Raw genomic sequence first — 17,418 nt, forward strand, 5'->3', positions numbered from 1 at the left:
TTACTATTTTTTTTATTTATCTTTTTTGTTTTCTTATATTTTTTATTTATTTATTTTTTATTGTGAATTGTTACTCTGGCAGCACTGCCCGAAATCTTTTTGGGAATATTTGATGCCTCTAGAACATCAGGATTAATTTTCCCCAAATTGAAAGTGATAGATCTCGCGCCTAGGCTTTGGTAAATATACATATATGAAGTGGAAGCTAACCTTTGTTATAATTTTTCATAAATATTTTTGGACGAATAAAAATTAAAATATAATTAGAAAATGTTTAAATTCTTATAATAAAATTAAAGTAAATAAATTTAGCATTGTTTTTAGTTTATAAGAATACTTAAGTGTAAGTAGATTATTAATAATTTTCAAATATTTATATAGATTATTTTTCAAAGCTAATATACATATGTATGTCTATGACTATATTGCGAAATTTTACAAGATTTTTTTCCATCTGTAGTTTTTTTTTTTTTAATTCGCACATTTATACCATTCATATACTCGCTTATATAAACAGTAAATATTTTCATAAGTACTTAAGAAAAAAATTTAAAAAAACCATAAAGATAAATGTGTATGCTTGCTTATATGTACTGTATGTGTTAATGAAAATATTTAAAACCTTATATTTGAAAAAGTGCTAGTTGCAAATTACTCGCTTAATTACCTACAAATACCTATAAAAGTACATAAAATGTTTATGTATAATCTCTCTTAGCATAAGCTGGTGCATAAATTTATATGATCACATGCATATTTTTTGTTTTTTTCTAGTACGTGTTATAATTTATTAAAATCAAATGTAATCACATATGTAATCAAAAGTAAAATATATTATATATTGTAATTTCTAGCTTAGTAATGTAATTTGCAAGTACCAAAAGCATAGCCGTGACTTAAATGTACATAAGTGTAACCACACATACCCGCAAATATATATACATATATGTATGTGTGTGTATATGCTTGCATAGTGTGTAGTGGCGTCGAAGTGTAGTGCCCAAGTATGCGCTCTGCTGCAAATCTTCGCAAGTATTTATAGATGCTAGTACTCGTATATTTGTATCCGACTTTCGAATACCTAACCTACTTTTCAAGGTTTTATAAAATGCTTCAAATTGTTAAATTTATATGCTTACACAAATATACATACATACATAAATACAGATATACAGTTATATTATGGAAATGTCTCAGTAAAACATAAATTGTCTTTGCTTGCGGAGCAGCATATTTATTTGATTAAACAAATACAAAAACAAAAAACAAAGGAATACAATTTATTATGTAGTTCACTAAAAGCAATTGCAGCTATTAAATAAAAATGTATAAACACAAATTTTCAAATTGCTTTATTTAAAAAAAAAATGCATATATGGTTTTTAGATTTGAGAAAACTTAGATGTACTTTGGATTTATTTCACAAAGTTTTGTTACACAATTATATAATGTCTGAAATTAAACATAAAAAGATATTAATGGCTGATCCACGTGAAACTTCTGCTCCGCTTTGCGTCAGACATTTGTATTGACCGAAAAGTTGGATGCATGTGTGCTTATTTATGAGTTCTTTCACATCAAAGCGAAAGCTGCAAAGTGAAGCAAAATGTTTGCCAACTCTCATTGTTTTACGCTTTGCCAAGCAACAGTCGCCATTTTTGTGAGAGAGTAACACAGTCACACAAAATCAGAGGGTTGTATTTGAATAGGCATATCAGTCCGAGTAATGTCGGATGAAGTTGCAGTTTAATTTGAGCTAAAGTGCTATATTTTGATGCTTTATCTAATCCTTTGATCCGCGACGATCAAGCGGGTAGACACCGCTTACTTATGGTCGAGTTAATAACAGTGCGCCAGTTTTTCCTTTTTGCTATGTGGCACCAATTGGAGATTCTAAGCGAAGCCAGATCCTTCTCCAATTGGTCTTTCCAACAGAGTGGAGGTTGTTTGATGACAGGAGATATTTCGTTTTGCTCTCGTTCACTACCAGATTCATTTTCTTCGCTTCTTTATCCAGTCTGGAGAAAGCAGAACTAACGGCTCAGATGTAAGGCCATGATATCAGTATCATCAGAAGCTGTACACTCTTATAAAAGATTGTGCCTTCTCGATTAAGCTCTGCAGCTCGAATTATTTTCTCCAGCAGTAGATTGATGAAGTCGCTCAATAGAAAGTCGCTTAGTTTGAAACCTCGTTTGGTATCGAACGGCTCTTAAAGGTCCTTCCCAATACTGACGGAGTTTTGAGTAGATACCAAATTCAGACATAGCGGCTTTTTGTGATATCTGAAGCAGCTTTGAAATTAATGAGGAGGAGTGTGTATCGATTTGTTTTCTCGGATCTTTTCAAATATTTGGCACATGATGCTTATCTGGACAGTTGTTGATTTTCCAGTCCAAAAGCCACGCTAATAAGGTCCAATCAGTTTGTCGGGTACACCCAATAGAATCTTATATGCGATGTTGTTGGCGCCGGTTGTGGGGTCTTCCTTTTTGTGGATTGGACAAAGCACACTTAAATTTCTATCGTCGAGCATGCTTTCGTCCGCTCATATTCTACATCTGGCGGATGCTATTGCACCGTGAAAAAAAAACTGTATTGAAGCAGAAGGAGACTATTTCGAATAAAACAAATTGATTTTGCGAAAAAACCATTTGTTCTGTTTTTTTAAGTCCTGGAGAACTTACTTTGGAATGCACCTTGTATATTGCAGGTAAGCACTGATCAAATGACAGCTCTTGAATCGTCGCCTGAGCTTGGCATGGTCAAAGACCCTCAGCAAGTTCAATGACCTACATATATATATACTTATATATTACTGTTAACATGGATATTTTGTACAAAAAGTTGTTATCTCATTAACTAAGTAAGAAAAAAAAATTATTTTAATGAAAATATTTTATTTAAAATTTATTGTCTACTATATTTAACTGTATTTAAGTTTACTTTTGAAACACTGAAATATTTTTAATACAATAAATTACATATGAATACACACACACCAATCAATTAACAATTTAAATTATTCGCATTTATTTACAATAATTATAAGGAAATCACAGTTATAATTTGTTCGTTAAATTTTTTATTAAAAATAATTTTTTTTTATTAATAATGAAAAAAATATATATACCTCGAATATTTTAATATCCTTTAACCTAATTATGATAATTTTTTTTTAATGATTTAAGACACGCAACCCGCTAAACAATTTTCATGTAAGGTACAAAAAAGTCCTGTATAAAAGTTTATACTTTCAAATACTGTCAGTTTTATTCCGGAAGACACTAAAGACACCCAAAAAGGTTTTTTGCCAGCTTTCCTACTTGTGTAACAACTACCACTGAAAAAAGCTTAAAGCTTTCAACAATGAGCTTGCACAATTTTCGAAAAGTTGCCAAAGAAGCTTTTTCATAAATAAGGTTATGAAGCACATTAATTGTTTGAGAGTTAGATCTAGAAATATATGTGGCCTATAGTATTATAGAATCGAAATCAATTGAAGCTATCAAATAAAAAAGATATATATTTTACTTCCTACTTGTATTCACATATTCATGATTTCACTAGAGAGTCATTTACAATAAAATTTTGTCCTGAAATTAAACGATTTTTTTAGACTCAGAAACCATATGTATGATCGTACTAACGCTGTTGATATGTTCCATTAAGCTTTCACCATATGAATGCCGTTATAAAGTTCCGATACAAGCGCGTTGAGTCGAAGAACTCGCACTGACCTATTAGCCCTCCTAAAGGAGCACGAAAGTGCTCTTAAAGCTCTTGCAATAACTTGCACTGAAGCTTTTAAACCGTCAACTCAAACGGTACAGTGAAAGTAGTCCTCAGACTGTCAAAACAACTAACAGATAACCCTTTGAGGACCTGCGATGTCCAAATCACGGTATGCAAATTTAATTGCAATATTTCAAACTACATTGCGACCCCTGTCACCAAAACCTATTCAACAAACTCCTTTGTCAACGGCTCACATTCACTCCTTGTACTGTGGCTGCTTCTCGGCGTATTCCGATTTGATGGTCGCACCTGCCGGGCCACCAAAAGTCGACATATTACCATACAGACCGGTTGCGGGTGGCATTACACCAGCTACCGCCGCAGCACCCAACATGTTCGCCATATTCGCTGGCATACCACCCGGATAGAGGTTTTGGTAGAAGAGTGGGTTCTGTAGCTGGAAGAGCGCCATCAGATGTGTCAACTGCATATTTGGCGTATTAGGATCCTGCATTTGCATGCTTTGTGCAGCAGCTGCCGCAGCTGCGGCTGCAGTGGCAGCATTGAAGTTGGGCAAGAAGGATGGTGGGAAGAGACTCGCAGCAGTGCTTGGCATTTGTGCGTTATTGGCAAGTTGTGCCGTAGAATCAACGGTGGCAGACAATTGGTCAGTGGTGGGCTCCAACTTGATGCGCTTGGCGGACTCAGTCTTAGCGGGCAATTCCTATAAATAGAGAAGACAATCAAAAATAAATTTGCAAAAGTTTTCATGTGACTTCACTTACGATTTTCTTTGGTGGACGACCACGTTTGCGCGCCAAAAAGCGATCAGCGCTGAGCGAAGACAAAGGAGTGGTGGTGTGCGTGGTCACATTAGCCGCAACAACGGTAGTAGCCGCTGCGGTTGTCGTGGCAATCGATGCTGGTGAATCCTCACCGCTGGAGTCCCTCTGTTTCTTGAAATTCTGATAGGCCTGCTCGCCATCGAGACGTTCGTGCTTGCGCTTATGGCTGATCATTTGACTACTTGAGTGCAAAATGTAAGTGCAGCCCTCGCGTACACAATGAATGTGATTGCAGACGGTGGAGAACTTGCAACCATCGAAAGGACAAGCCTCGGTTTTTAGTATTTTCTTGAAACCATCCTGTGTGAGCTGATAGTCGCGCAGATGATAGGATTTGTGTTTATCTGTATATAGAATATATAGATTAGAATTAGAGTTTAAACGTCTAGCAGATAGGGCCAGCTAATTATTGCGCTCCATCTAACACTTACCCATATCAGCCTTGTTCTTGAACGTGTGATTGCAACCCTCACGGCAGCAGTGATAATGCGACGTCTTCTTGCCATAGAATGGACAGTCTTCAATTTTGCAATTTTCGTGTGCGCGAAAGCGTCGGAAGCCTTCCTGTACGATTTCCGAGTTTTTGCGATGGAAATTCGCATGCATTTGCACATCGCTCGTGCTCACATAAACCTTCGAGCAATCCTCGTAAACACAATGATAATGCGTTTGCTTCCAACAATACGTACAACCGGCGCCATAAGCAGGCTCACAGTCATCCGAGGCAGAAAAACGCGCAAAACCCAGCAACAAACTCTCCTTGCGTTTCTTATGCCATTTCAAATGTCGAATAATATCATCTTTCTTGCTCAATATCTTACCCTGACAAGGCTCGTCGAAACAATGAAAATGTTCGCGTAGATTCTCCTGCCGACAGAGCGCATTCTCACACTCCAAATAAGACGACACTTTGCGCAGATTCTTGAGATTTTCTTCGTTTTGCAGGAATGCATCTAAACTGCTGACGGTGTTCAGACCCATTATTCCTGATGTACCGGTTAGACCAGTTACTCCAACCGCTTGCTGTGTTAGCTCAGTATTGAGCATCTGTGTGCTTGGATGTAGACTATGTTTTTTATTATTCCCTGCAGGCAACTGGTCACTAGAGGGTGGTGTAAGTAAGGTTTTCGCAAGCGACATTGGTGTCACGTTTGCACTCTCGTTTTCTGTGAGTTGTGTAAACTGGCCGGACACATCTTGAGTGAGCTCTGTAGAGCTCTGTTGTGACAGATAGTGCGTGGAATCGGCTGGTTGCTTCGTGGGTGTTACATAAGGCTAAAAGAGAATTAAATTTGTGTTGAAGTTTGGTTATTAAAAATAAAATTTTACTTTTGTATAATAAAACAATAACATGGATGTAGTCTCATTTTCGGAATTGAGATTCGAATCTATATCTTCTGTCTACTGGTTCATGCTTGTTGAACGACTGTAGGGTTTTCTTATTAATGTCGGCAGCATTTTTTCATCACTCGACATTTTAGAGACATACTTCTCAATCAGAAACAAATTGTGCGGTGAGTTACCAACTACATACATGTATGAATGTATGTATAATATGCATACATATATGAGAAGGCGAGCACGTTCATTCAGCCCACGCGAGTTGTCCTCTTAGAAGTCTTTGCAAATCATCATAAAGTTTATTTACTCAAAACGCTCGTATTTTCATTAGAAATAAAGTTGTCGTTTAACATTTGTTTACTTATTTCAATTTTTTTTTTTTTTTTTTTTTTTTTGTTATTAAAAAACGGTTGCAACATTGTTGCCGAATTGGTTGTTGATCTTGCACAGCTGTAAGTCAGCAGACTGGTAATGGATACCGTGTACATATAAACATAGTGTTCGAACATTTGTACGTACATCACTTTGAGATATATATTTTTCCACTTATAAATATAGTATATGTATGTATACACGTACCATTTTTCGATTAACCTTAAGTGCGATATTCTTCATATTATTCAAAATCTGCATTGATTTTTCGAATTCCGTATAAAAGTCCGCAGTTATTGGCAGTGATGTCAAAAAAACATAAACAAAAGCGCACTTCGAAAAAGAAAAGTTAAGACTGTTAGAAATTAAGCTAACCGTTTAAGTGTCTTATTCAATATTGAGACTAGACAGCGGTTAAGATCAGCGACTCTGCAGTCGTTCTCTCGACAGTGGATCCCACTAAGTAATCGAAACGGTTCCGGTTTTTTATCCGGCCAAGGATTGTGAACTGGCATCGTTTCTCGAAATTACTTCAGGCATTTTTTCTGCCGCCAACATCCACGACTCTGTTTTGGGCTTACCACATACCCTTTTAACAGTTATATATAAGTAAGTATGTATATATTCAGTCAGAATGAAGTGGAATTTAATGTTTCAGTGGATGTACTGAAAGATTGAGCTGTAGATCGAAACTATTTCTTTAGTACTCTATTCGCCAAAGCCGACTTTAATGTTTTGCTACATTCTATTTGGCTGCACCGAAGCTGTAACAGCCTTTCCCGGCTCAGATTATCCTTCCAAGAACTCGATTTAGAGCGGCCAGATTTTATGGCAGCTACATATATACTATAGTGGTCCGATTTGAACAATATGTTCGGAAGTTAAAACCTTACATTGCCCAATAGTCTATGCCAAATTTCGAGAATATAACAGTTTTCCATACAAAAACCTGATTTAGATCGTTCACTTTATATGACAGCTATACATCTACTAAGGCGGATGTTGTTGTAGCGTCAAAATTTTGCCGCTCGATATTCCCACAAATAAGCAGTTTCTTGAGGAGAAAAGGACGTGTGCAAAATTTCAGATCGATATCTCTTAAACTGGGCTAGTCCCCCATACAGGCAGCCAGGCAGCGAACATGATTAAATCGACTCAGCTCGTCACAGTGATCATTAGATATATATGTATGTATGTATATTTTATTTGCTTTCGGATGCTAACTACGTGGCACACTTCAGATACCCTGTTCGGATTTAACTTCGCAATTTCATACGGAACTCGCTTTCTTCAAACGGGTCAAAAACTAACGGTAAATACATCGATTACAAACATGATTTAACTCACCACACTCGAAGAACCTTCCAAAGAGTTCGAAGAGTTTCGCGCATCCACATTACTTCTTGTCCTCAGGCAACGTGTCTCAGCATTGCTGTGCCGCAGACTAGCCAAAGGCTTTTCGTCTTCCTCATCGTCATCAAGCACCTCTACAGCTTCGACTACATCATTGCTTAGCTGTTGCTGCGCCCTTATCCCACATTCTTCTGCATCTGCTTGCCTACACTCACGCCAACGATCTGTCCGTCTATCGGATAAATCCTGCGCTTGTGCACGATACTTCTCCTCCTCCACCGTGACGGTGTCACTGACATCTTCAACGTCATTGGATGTGATGGAAGCATTGTCCAATGGACTGCAATCTTCCTCGTCCAGCTGCGTTGACACCGCCGCCACCTCAGCTCCTACTTCTACCCGCTCTTCATCTTCGGTGGGCGTAGATGTCACTGTAGAAGATTGAAGAGAATTAGCACCTGTAATATGACCTACATCACAAGCTAAATCGGTTGTGGGGAAAATGTGTGTTTGAACGGGAAATTGACTGCCGGCCGAAACATTGTAAGCAGCCGCTGCCAATGATAACGCCGCCGCCGCCGCCGCCGCCGACATCCCCGAATTCGGTGTTGTTGGTGTTAACAATAAATTCGACGGCGCGGTGAGTGCGGGCGGTGTGGTCGTTAGCATTGGTGGCGGTGGTGCTGACAATTGGCCGCACAGTAACTGTTGTAGGGGAGAGAGTTTGTTGTGTTGTGTATTGTGTAGTTGCTGTTGTTGTATGGCTATTGAGGAGTTGGAATTACTATTAGGACTACGGGTGGTACAACTACTGCTACTACTACAGTTGGTGATGGTGGTGGTTGTGGTTTGCGAATTTTTGCGTGAATGCGTTCTTGGATTGTGCGGCTGCTGCTGCTGCTGCTGGTGTTGTTGCTGTGTTTGTTGTGTCGCATCGACGAATGTTGTTGCTGTTGTCATTGTGCTGCTGCTGATGTCCATCTCCATTTCACGCTTACTGGGTGAGGGAAGATTATGCATTTGCTGTTGTTGTTGTTGTTGTTGCTGCTGCTGCAATTGCTGCTGCTGTTGTTGTTGCAGCAAATTCATCATATACAGTTGCATGATAAACTCCAGTTGTGTAGACATTTTGACGTTGATTTTATTGTTTACGTTTTTTTTTTTGTTTGTTGTAAAATTGTTTTAAAATCTACGAGCACACTCACGCACAAGCTGACGATGAGGGTATTCACAGTCAACAGCGGCACTTTTCACAGCAATTATTATTTTGAAGTAAAAATATTGTACTTTTAAGTATTTAATTAAAATTTCAATATTTGCACAATAATTTTAATAATTTTTTTTTTCTTTGAATTCTCAAATTCCTCTCTTGCACAATATATTTTACAAAAATTATAAACAAATATTTTTAATTAATTATTTTTAATCTTTTAATTATTTATTGTTTAATTTTTTTCATTAATTTTATTATTCTATTTTCAATAAATAATTTCTCAATATTTTTCCCAACTTAATAACATCCAAGAACAGCACAATATTTCTACAATGACTCTTAATTCGCAAAAAATTCACAAAACCACACAATTTTTTTTTTTTTTTTATTTGGAAATCTTCCGATTATCAATTCGTTATTTATTTCTTTGCAGCGAAGTAGCTGTGTCTTCGTCTACAACTCTTTCGTTCGCATGAAGAGGCTTAAAGAAATAGAAGCGATGGATTTAATAAATTGTCTCGCTAGCTTGGCATCAAGGCTCAAACTGATTCAACTCTTCCACAGCAGGCGTCTAATATACGTGACTGTCCTTAAAAAATTCTTCTAATGCCAAAAGTAGTTCAAATTGCAGCATCGCAACACTTTCAACCCTCTCCCTGCCGGTAAAAAGTGATCAGCAGCTCTAGCATTAACACCAAATAACGTGCTCACCTAGCCATCTCTGCTAAAAAATATCTTCCACATACAAGCGCACACACATAGCAATCCGCTCCGATCCGTTGCTCTGCTCACCATTTGCACCGATACACATACATTTGTAAAGCCAATTTTCACTTTTTAAGCCAGAGGGTTGCTGAGCTCAGCTATTTTTTAGCGTTTCAGCTTCATATTCTCTCAATCGCAGCCGCACTCAAACTCTTATACTGCTTGGTAGTGCTCTTTTGACGCTCCGGAAAAATGATTTTGTTCGGTAAAAAATATTTTTTGAAAATCTCTTCTACATTTACTTGGTGTTGTTGTTTTTGTGTAAGTTTTTTTTTGAAAAATTTTGCAATTTCTTCCACCAATAAAATGCCAGCAAAATGCTAATCGCATGCGGAAAGTGGTGTTTTTTAGATAAAAAATGAAAATCCAACAACCAACGGCAAGTCGAGGAATTTGTTCTTTCCTGCTGCGCTCTTGTTTGAGTTTTTTTCTGCGTTGTAATTGTTGCTTTCTATTGGATTCGGACAGCTGTGCAAAAAAATTCCTTTGGTGCGAAAAAATGGCATATGGACGAGCGAATGCGAGTGTATGTATATGGATGTTTAGGATACATATGTGTATGTACATACATAGATATGTATGTGTGCATGTATATATATACATTTGTAAATTTTTGGATTTAATAATTAAAATATTTCAATGAGACTAAGGCTTTTTAATTATTTATTAATTACAATTATTTCGAAAAGTTAATCAAAATTCAATATTTTTATCAGTGCAATAGCTAACGGAGAGAGAGTTCGATGAATATGTACATATTTATGTACATATATATGTATATTGTGTAAAATCACATAATAATCACTAATTTTCAAAAATGTGTTCTCGAACCAGTAGTTATAGTAATATATTATAGAACTAAAGATGTCCAGGATCCTCATTCAAATATTTTAATAACATAAGCAACGAAACCGATAGTTAATCTACTATAAACTATAGGAATTAATCTCACATTTGTGCAATCATTTGGAAAAGTTATTATATATGGATTACCAAAACTTGTTGATATTGGAAATAATAAACAAACCATTGTCATCCAATTTATCTAGGACAAGAAAGGTTTCGCAAATCCTAAACGCAATAAGTAATTTAGTGAACAATTTAAGCCTGATAAGATATCGGCATTTTAGATTTTTAATTTAAATATTTTTGTACGAAATTAAATGTGGAATCATTTTTACAAAAATCTGAGCAACGTGAAAGAAATAAAACGTCACATTTCTTCCCAAAAAGTATTTCGACTGAGTAAACGTGCACCTTATTACTAGATGTTTGAGCCAACTGCTCCACAAATGTTTGGTGTCTGCTTTGACGATCTTCGACATATAGAACAGCCTACACGTTATAAACCTCCCGTTAACAACCGATATATTTTTAATAAGGACTTTTTAAACTAAAAAATGTCTTCCTTTCAGAAACAGCTTTTAGCAAACTCTTTTGATGTACTTAGGGCGGAAACGGTCGGAAAAACTCTTGTCTAAAGACTTAGTTCAATTATATATTTCTGGCTATAGTAAAACAAAGTGCAATATAAAACCACTCTCACCCAAGACTTTGTTAAAATATTGGTTATTTTACGGTTTTTTACTCCAGTTACAATCAAGCTTAAGTCTTCGTAGCTGAGGGTTTATATGCTTCTACGTTCTGTTCTCTCAATACACTCAACCAAAAGGAACAACATTAACTTTTTATAAAAGTAATTATGAACCTTCTAAGTATTGCTCTAAAGCTTTGAACTAAAACTAGAATACAATTTTTGCTCGACTAATATTTTTATGGAGTTTTAACGAGGATTTTTTTATTTAAGCAAGAGGCAGAGGATATTTTTGATATAGGTTAGGTTAATTTGGTAGGCCAAAAAGCTACGCATAGACCAGTTTTAAAGAAACTCTGCGGCCTCACTAGCGATACCAATGCGGGCATTGTTTCCCTGGTGTCCTGTTCTTAACGTACAGAAAATGACCAGCTAGTATTCCCATCATGTGCACTACTCATTGCCCTGGATGCCTTTGTGGACTGGCACACAATAGACGTGAAGTTGCTTACTTCTAGCAACACTTTCCACGACTGCCCCTGCTTCCCAAGACACTTCTGGCTGATATGCGATACGAGGTTACTGCCTACAATGTTACTTGGCTGTCTACGGATATATTGACTCTGGAATTAGCTGCCGGTGCATTAGAGGCCAGTTCTGCGACTTTCGCAATAACTAAGACCGCAGCTTGAAAAATACTGCAGTGGTCCGGCAACTTAAAAGATTGGCTTATGCCTTACTCTGGACAGTATATTTCCGCCCCACCTCCATCGTCTATTTTCGAGGCATCCGTAAAGATGTTTAAAGTTTTGCGCGTAGATAACATTTTTGATATAACAATACAGTATACCACTTTTGGCTTATAGAACTGATCTAGGTATTGAGGTCTGGTTGCGAAACAGTGATGTGAGACCTACTAAATTAATGAGCAAAGAAGCAGAGAAAATTGAATGTTCACATTCAAAGTATAATCGAGATGGCAATAATAAAAACGATTTTACGTTGGTCCTTCCCAATGGGAAAATGTAGTTTTAGTTTTACGATTGCGCCACTTTTTATGCGGCTTACATTGACAAATGCAGATTTTTATTTACAATATTTTCCTTGCTTCATTAAAATGGAAAACTTTGTCGCACGCGGAAAATGGCGAAAGAAAAATCGTCGAGCGAGAAAACTAAATCGAATTGAATGAGCGCGAATTTCGCAGCTGCAAAAAATGCAGCTTGATTTCGGGAAAAACGCCGAATGCGCGCATAAAATATGGCACAACAAAATTATGATTTCCTTTACAATTGCAAATAATGCGAAAACGGCACAAAAAATCTGCATTACAAAGAATCGGTGAATGTGGAGGAAAAATGGCGCAAACGAATTTGCGAAAAATATGCACCGAAGTTATATTAACGCAAATGAAGTGAATGAGGTTTAGGGAAAAACATGAATTTGCATAATTCATTGAGGCGCAAACATTGAAGAGCGCTGCCAGCGGAGGGAGGCACCGGCAAAAAAGGTTTGTCATAAAACGCTATTAAGAAGTACAACAACAAGATGAGAAAACACATTGGAAAAGTGTGCGCGCAGGATTAAAAGGCAAACAGCGTCGAAGCCAGGATGTTGTAGGACGAGCGAGACGCTGCGAGCGCAGCAGTGTTGCCGATCGTTTGCCGATATCATTTGCATAAATTATTGCAAAGGACCTGATCGCTGTCGATTTACATGCACAAACACATACACATATGTAGCTGTATATGCGTGCAAAGGGTAGCATAATTTTGGCAATCGCGGCGGAAGCCAGCACGCTGCTCACCTTACGAATTTCAACCAGAACGAAATTCGGTCGGGGCGCGCATGCGCATAGTGTTATGCAAATGACCTGTCGAACGGTTCGATTGAAGAGTCTTTCACCATTCACTATTGCAAAAGTCTTCTCTACATCGTTCGATGTATGTGTGTCTCTGCGCTAGCAATTGAATGGCGCATGCGCACAATTTTCAGCGAACGTGTGCTACGCTTTTTTTTTTTTCAAAACTATTAGAAATTTATGCAAATTAACAAATGAATGAAATAGTAGTGTGTGTACAAGCTGTAAACTATGTATGTGTATATATACATATTTATATAGATTTGTATATCGAGCATAAGAGATTATAAAGCGCAAGCAGTCAATATATTCGATTCGGTTCGATACGGCAGTTTGATTTGTAGAAAAGTTATTGTGGCCATAGGACACCCTCCCAATTTTAATTTTATTAAAGCAATCGTTCTGCAAGCAGAGCTGAGTTTTGGTAAATATACATATACATGTATGTACATGTATATGTATATGTATATGTATATGTAATTTTTATATAGTTGCCAAAAAGCATATATGTTTGTATATGCTTTAACCAATATTTCGAGTTTCGAAATGCACGCATACATATGTATGTATTTACGGATTGCCGATCGCAAGCACAACAACAACGAGTAAGCGTATCGCTTAGTTTAACCCAGCTCAAGATGGCATTGTTAAATATAATATACACAATTGTTGGCTTAATTAAGCAAAACACCGCAGACAAAAGATGTCAAAGAGTTGGAGCAAAAGCTCAACTACACAGTGCGCTTAGTAGGGTCGCTCCCTTTTCACCGCGAAATTGAGTATTACGTTAGGTTATGTTCATTTGATAGGCCAATAAGCCACGAATAGACCAGTTTTGGTACTTTGCGAAACCAGATGGAGTTCAGTTGCTAGGTACAAGAGGAGTAGTTATATTTTAGGATGCCTGTGCTTGAAGCGAGTTTTAACAGGCTCAGCGAGCGCACCATCGATATCTCTTCCAGTGTATCATACCATGGGAACCCCAGATGCTCAGTGCACAAGAGGTCCGCCATTGTTTTCCTGATGCCCTACTCTAGCCATTTCCTGCAATTTTCTGGATCTGTCAGCCCTATCCTGCGAGCGTGCGTCGCCACCAGACAGTGACCACTTAGAATTCATATCATGTTCATACATTCTGATCTATCGAGTGTCAATAGGAATTTTGTGTACTTACAATCTACCGTTTTGCACCCAGAAAACAGGTATATACATTTTTTGTATATCTTAGCATAAATATACTTGACTACTTTTTGTGCCTTCGCTAACTGATGCTTCAAGGCTTTATAAAAAAAATAAAATCGATATTCTGATCAGGAAGAAAACTCGAATTGTTCCATATTGGCTCGTAGAGTTCAGAAAAATAATGAGTAGCAACATGAGTTCAAGTCGAAAGGTCATTTTTCCATCATCTGAAGAATCTAGTCCATTTCAGACTCCGGCCATCGCTTTCGAATATAGATACTTAATATAGTAGTTCACGTAGATTAAAAACTGAATGTTTTGACAGCATGACAGCAAAGTTTGAAGCTGAATATCCTGTAAAAGAAGACCCTAAGGCTTAAAAAGATAGTTGGATGAAAGCTTTTACTTAAGCAAAGAATGCTGGAAGTTTGAGTGAAAAATTTGAGCTAAAAGCTAATTCTATAGTGCATACTCGCATGACAGTCATGTCAATGTAACCAGAGTGATCTGGAAGCTACATATATCTGGCCGATAAGTTAATAGCGCTTTCAAAAATAACAACATAGAGAGTGTGGTACCGTAATAATACGTTCTATGTTCCAACCTAAAAAGTTTAAATGAGCAACTTCTGTCCCAATTTCAAGGACCTTCTTTTCCGATATAAGGCCGTTCATCAATTTTTTCAAAATTGTTTAGAGTTTGGTTGATGATTTATACAAATAATGCCTGTTCAAAGCAAAAGGAGGTCGAAATATATCGAGGTCTTCCAAATTTTCTCAAAAAAAAAATTCGAAAAGCATGTTTTATCTATATTTACATTCATATACAACTTTGTGAAATATTATATTATATAAAGACAAATACAACGGACTGCCCTAATGTGTGCCTTTTCGGCTTTATATTCCTCAGCCCAAAAGCAATGTTTATTTCTCATCAACAGTCGTGCGGATGAGTATTGATTTCACTAGACCTAAAGACTAACGTATGCCCGTTGAAAACACACGCACACACATATACATATTTATAAATATTAACATATCCACTTTGAGTTTATTTTCCTACTAACTTCCTTGCATAGCCAGAAGTTCATTTCCCCGTGTTCTCGGTATATTTTCGCCATTATGCGGCGCTACAAAATCGCAATAATGCCAGAAATCAGCATAAAAATAGCGACATACAATGGCCATTGTGCCCTCGTCTGTGACAGTTGCGCGAGTTTTCAGTTGACGTTTTCCGTGCTTAGTTACAAGCGGACAAAATATTTGCCGCCACGAAAATGCAACATTTGTAATTGGTTTGATGCAAATTTGCATATTCACTGCCAAAGGCTTACACACACACACACACACACATACCTTGGATATACAAACAGTAGCAGCCATTGCTGTGGCTTTTGTTCGATTTGATGCGTTTTTGATTTGCTTTTATTGAATTGATCCAAGTAATTAGGTTGCAGTGCTCAACTGAACTATATATGTATGTATGTATGTTTATGTACACACATACATATAAACCGACATTGTTATTTGCATTTGTAGGATTTTGCATTTTCCTGTCGTTACAAGCTGGATTACAAATACAACAAACCAATGTGATTGTTAATCAAATGAAGCGACAACTAGAATCACGTACATTCTCAGGTTGTGGCATTTCACAGTTAATAACTACATACATACATACATCGATCACACGTATATATGTATATTATGTTAAGTAAAAACATTGTAGTATATGTTAAATCAAATAATTTTATCGAGAATCTTTTTGAAATAGATATGGCACAAAGGTGCCATATTTATTGCTCATCCTGGATAGGAAGCTTTTATAGAAGCCGAATATCGAAGAGATAGCAAAAAAAAAAACATATATTGTCCTATACTGCTGTAGAGAAGCCATTGGCAAGAGGTGGGGTCTCTCACCGAAAGTCTTCACCTGGCTCTATGACACCATAGTCAAGCCCATTGTGTTCTATGAAGTCTTTATGTGATGGAGGGCTTTAAAAAAGACCACAAAGAAACTCGAGAACGTTCAACGGGCAGCCCTCATCAGTATGTGTGGTGCACTAAAGTCCACTCCAACCATGACATTTAACGCCTTTTTGAACACAACGTTCGTGGGCATCGCCGGAAAGTGTATGACCGCGAAAATGGCTATTAGACTCACAAAATCTGAGTTCTTAAAAGAACGCACATCTGAGCCACCGAATGTCCTCACACACTTTGAATGCATACCAGATCATCTAGATCATGAAGTCGAATTCGAACTCTGGCGGCTCCTTCTCTGCCGATGTACCGACGAGGGAGCTATGGGTGGGAAGAAGCCGTTGGAGGGGAGGACAGTGAACTTCTTTACGAATGGGTCAAAGCTTGGGGGGAAGGTTTCTAGAAGACTTTACTGTCGGGAGCTCTCTATCAACTCCAACTTCAGAGTTCCTGACTGTTGCAGTGTCTTTCAGGATGAGATTGCACACATCAAGGTAGCAGTAGATTTGGCGGAGTGCAGCCTACTTATAGAGAAGTGACCATTCACTCAGATAGCAGAGCGGCGATACAAGCCTTGAACTCATTTACGGTGCGTTCAGGGTTGGTCGAAGAGTGCCTAACTTCGCTATCAATAGCATCGAGTGTCTTTGTGATAAGACTGGTATGGGTGCTAGGCCATAGCAGAATCTCTGGTAATTTCAAAGCTGATAAGCTAGCAAGTAAAATCACCCTAAATTCACTATCGGCAGAATGAGAGAGGGTCGGTGCTTCCATATCCTCTTGTGTTCTACTACTGGATAGCTGGGCTAATCGGAAACTTGACCAACACTTCGCAACCATTGGTACTTGCGCAGTCACCTTCTGGCCTAATCAACGCAAGAAGGCAAACGCCTTCTGGCCTAATCTTGGTCGCAGGAGATCTAGTGATCTCTTTGCCTCTTGCTAGTTTTGGGTTTTTTAACGGACCATTGCCATTTGGCAAGCTGTATGAAAGAAGATGAGGAAACAACTCAACACTTCCTTCTTGACTGTCCCGCAAGGCTTAAACAACTGAGAGTGCATACCTTCTGACATCCCACCGAACTGGAGGGAGTTGAATTTAAGCGGCTTTGCAAATTTGTATTGGCTATAAAGCGTTTTGCCAAGTCCGAACACTGAAGTTCTTATTGCGGCTTCACAAAGGACTACATATACCAGTCCACGTACGATCTTTGATCAGCCATCTAACCTAA

The 17,418-nt window shown here is 37.6% G+C and overlaps 1 protein-coding gene across 2 annotated transcripts; it reads right to left on the reverse strand.

Moving 5' to 3' along the window:
* Nucleotides 1-3,811: 3,811 nt before the first annotated feature.
* On the reverse strand, nt 3,812-8,973 carry LOC108977913 (transcription factor castor). Of its 2 annotated transcripts, XM_018947903.1 has the most exons (5): nt 8,435-8,973; nt 7,644-8,080; nt 5,015-5,858; nt 4,524-4,927; nt 3,812-4,462 (listed from the first exon to the last, which is right to left on the reverse strand). In XM_018947903.1, exons 1-5 carry the CDS (start codon nt 8,775-8,777, stop codon nt 3,995-3,997), a joined length of 2,496 nt encoding a protein of 831 aa, XP_018803448.1. In that variant the 5' UTR covers nt 8,778-8,973; the 3' UTR covers nt 3,812-3,994. The 2 variants fall into 2 exon arrangements, with proteins under 2 accessions (XP_018803448.1, XP_018803439.1); XM_018947894.1 differs by having other exon boundaries at nt 7,644-8,973.
* Nucleotides 8,974-17,418: the final 8,445 nt, after the last annotated feature.

The sequence above is a fragment of the Bactrocera latifrons genome, unplaced genomic scaffold (genome assembly GCF_001853355.1).
Source record: "Bactrocera latifrons isolate USDA-ARS-PBARC rearing strain unplaced genomic scaffold, ASM185335v1 scaffold_117, whole genome shotgun sequence".
Lineage (NCBI taxonomy): Eukaryota > Metazoa > Arthropoda > Insecta > Diptera > Tephritidae > Bactrocera > Bactrocera latifrons.

What these genes read in the sequence shown, in the direction of transcription:
- LOC108977913 (XM_018947894.1), bottom strand. Translation starts at nt 8,777, where the DNA reads ATGTCTACACAACTGGAGTTTATCATGCAACTGTATATGATGAATTTG. An exon ending in TGGAAGGTTCTTCGAGTGTG is followed by an intron (nt 5,859 to 7,643) that starts GTGAGTTAAATC and finishes ATTCTCTTTTAG; the next exon opens with CCTTATGTAACACCCACGAA. An exon ending in CAAGAACAAGGCTGATATGG is followed by an intron (nt 4,928 to 5,014) that starts GTAAGTGTTAGA and finishes TTCTATATACAG; the next exon opens with ATAAACACAAATCCTATCAT.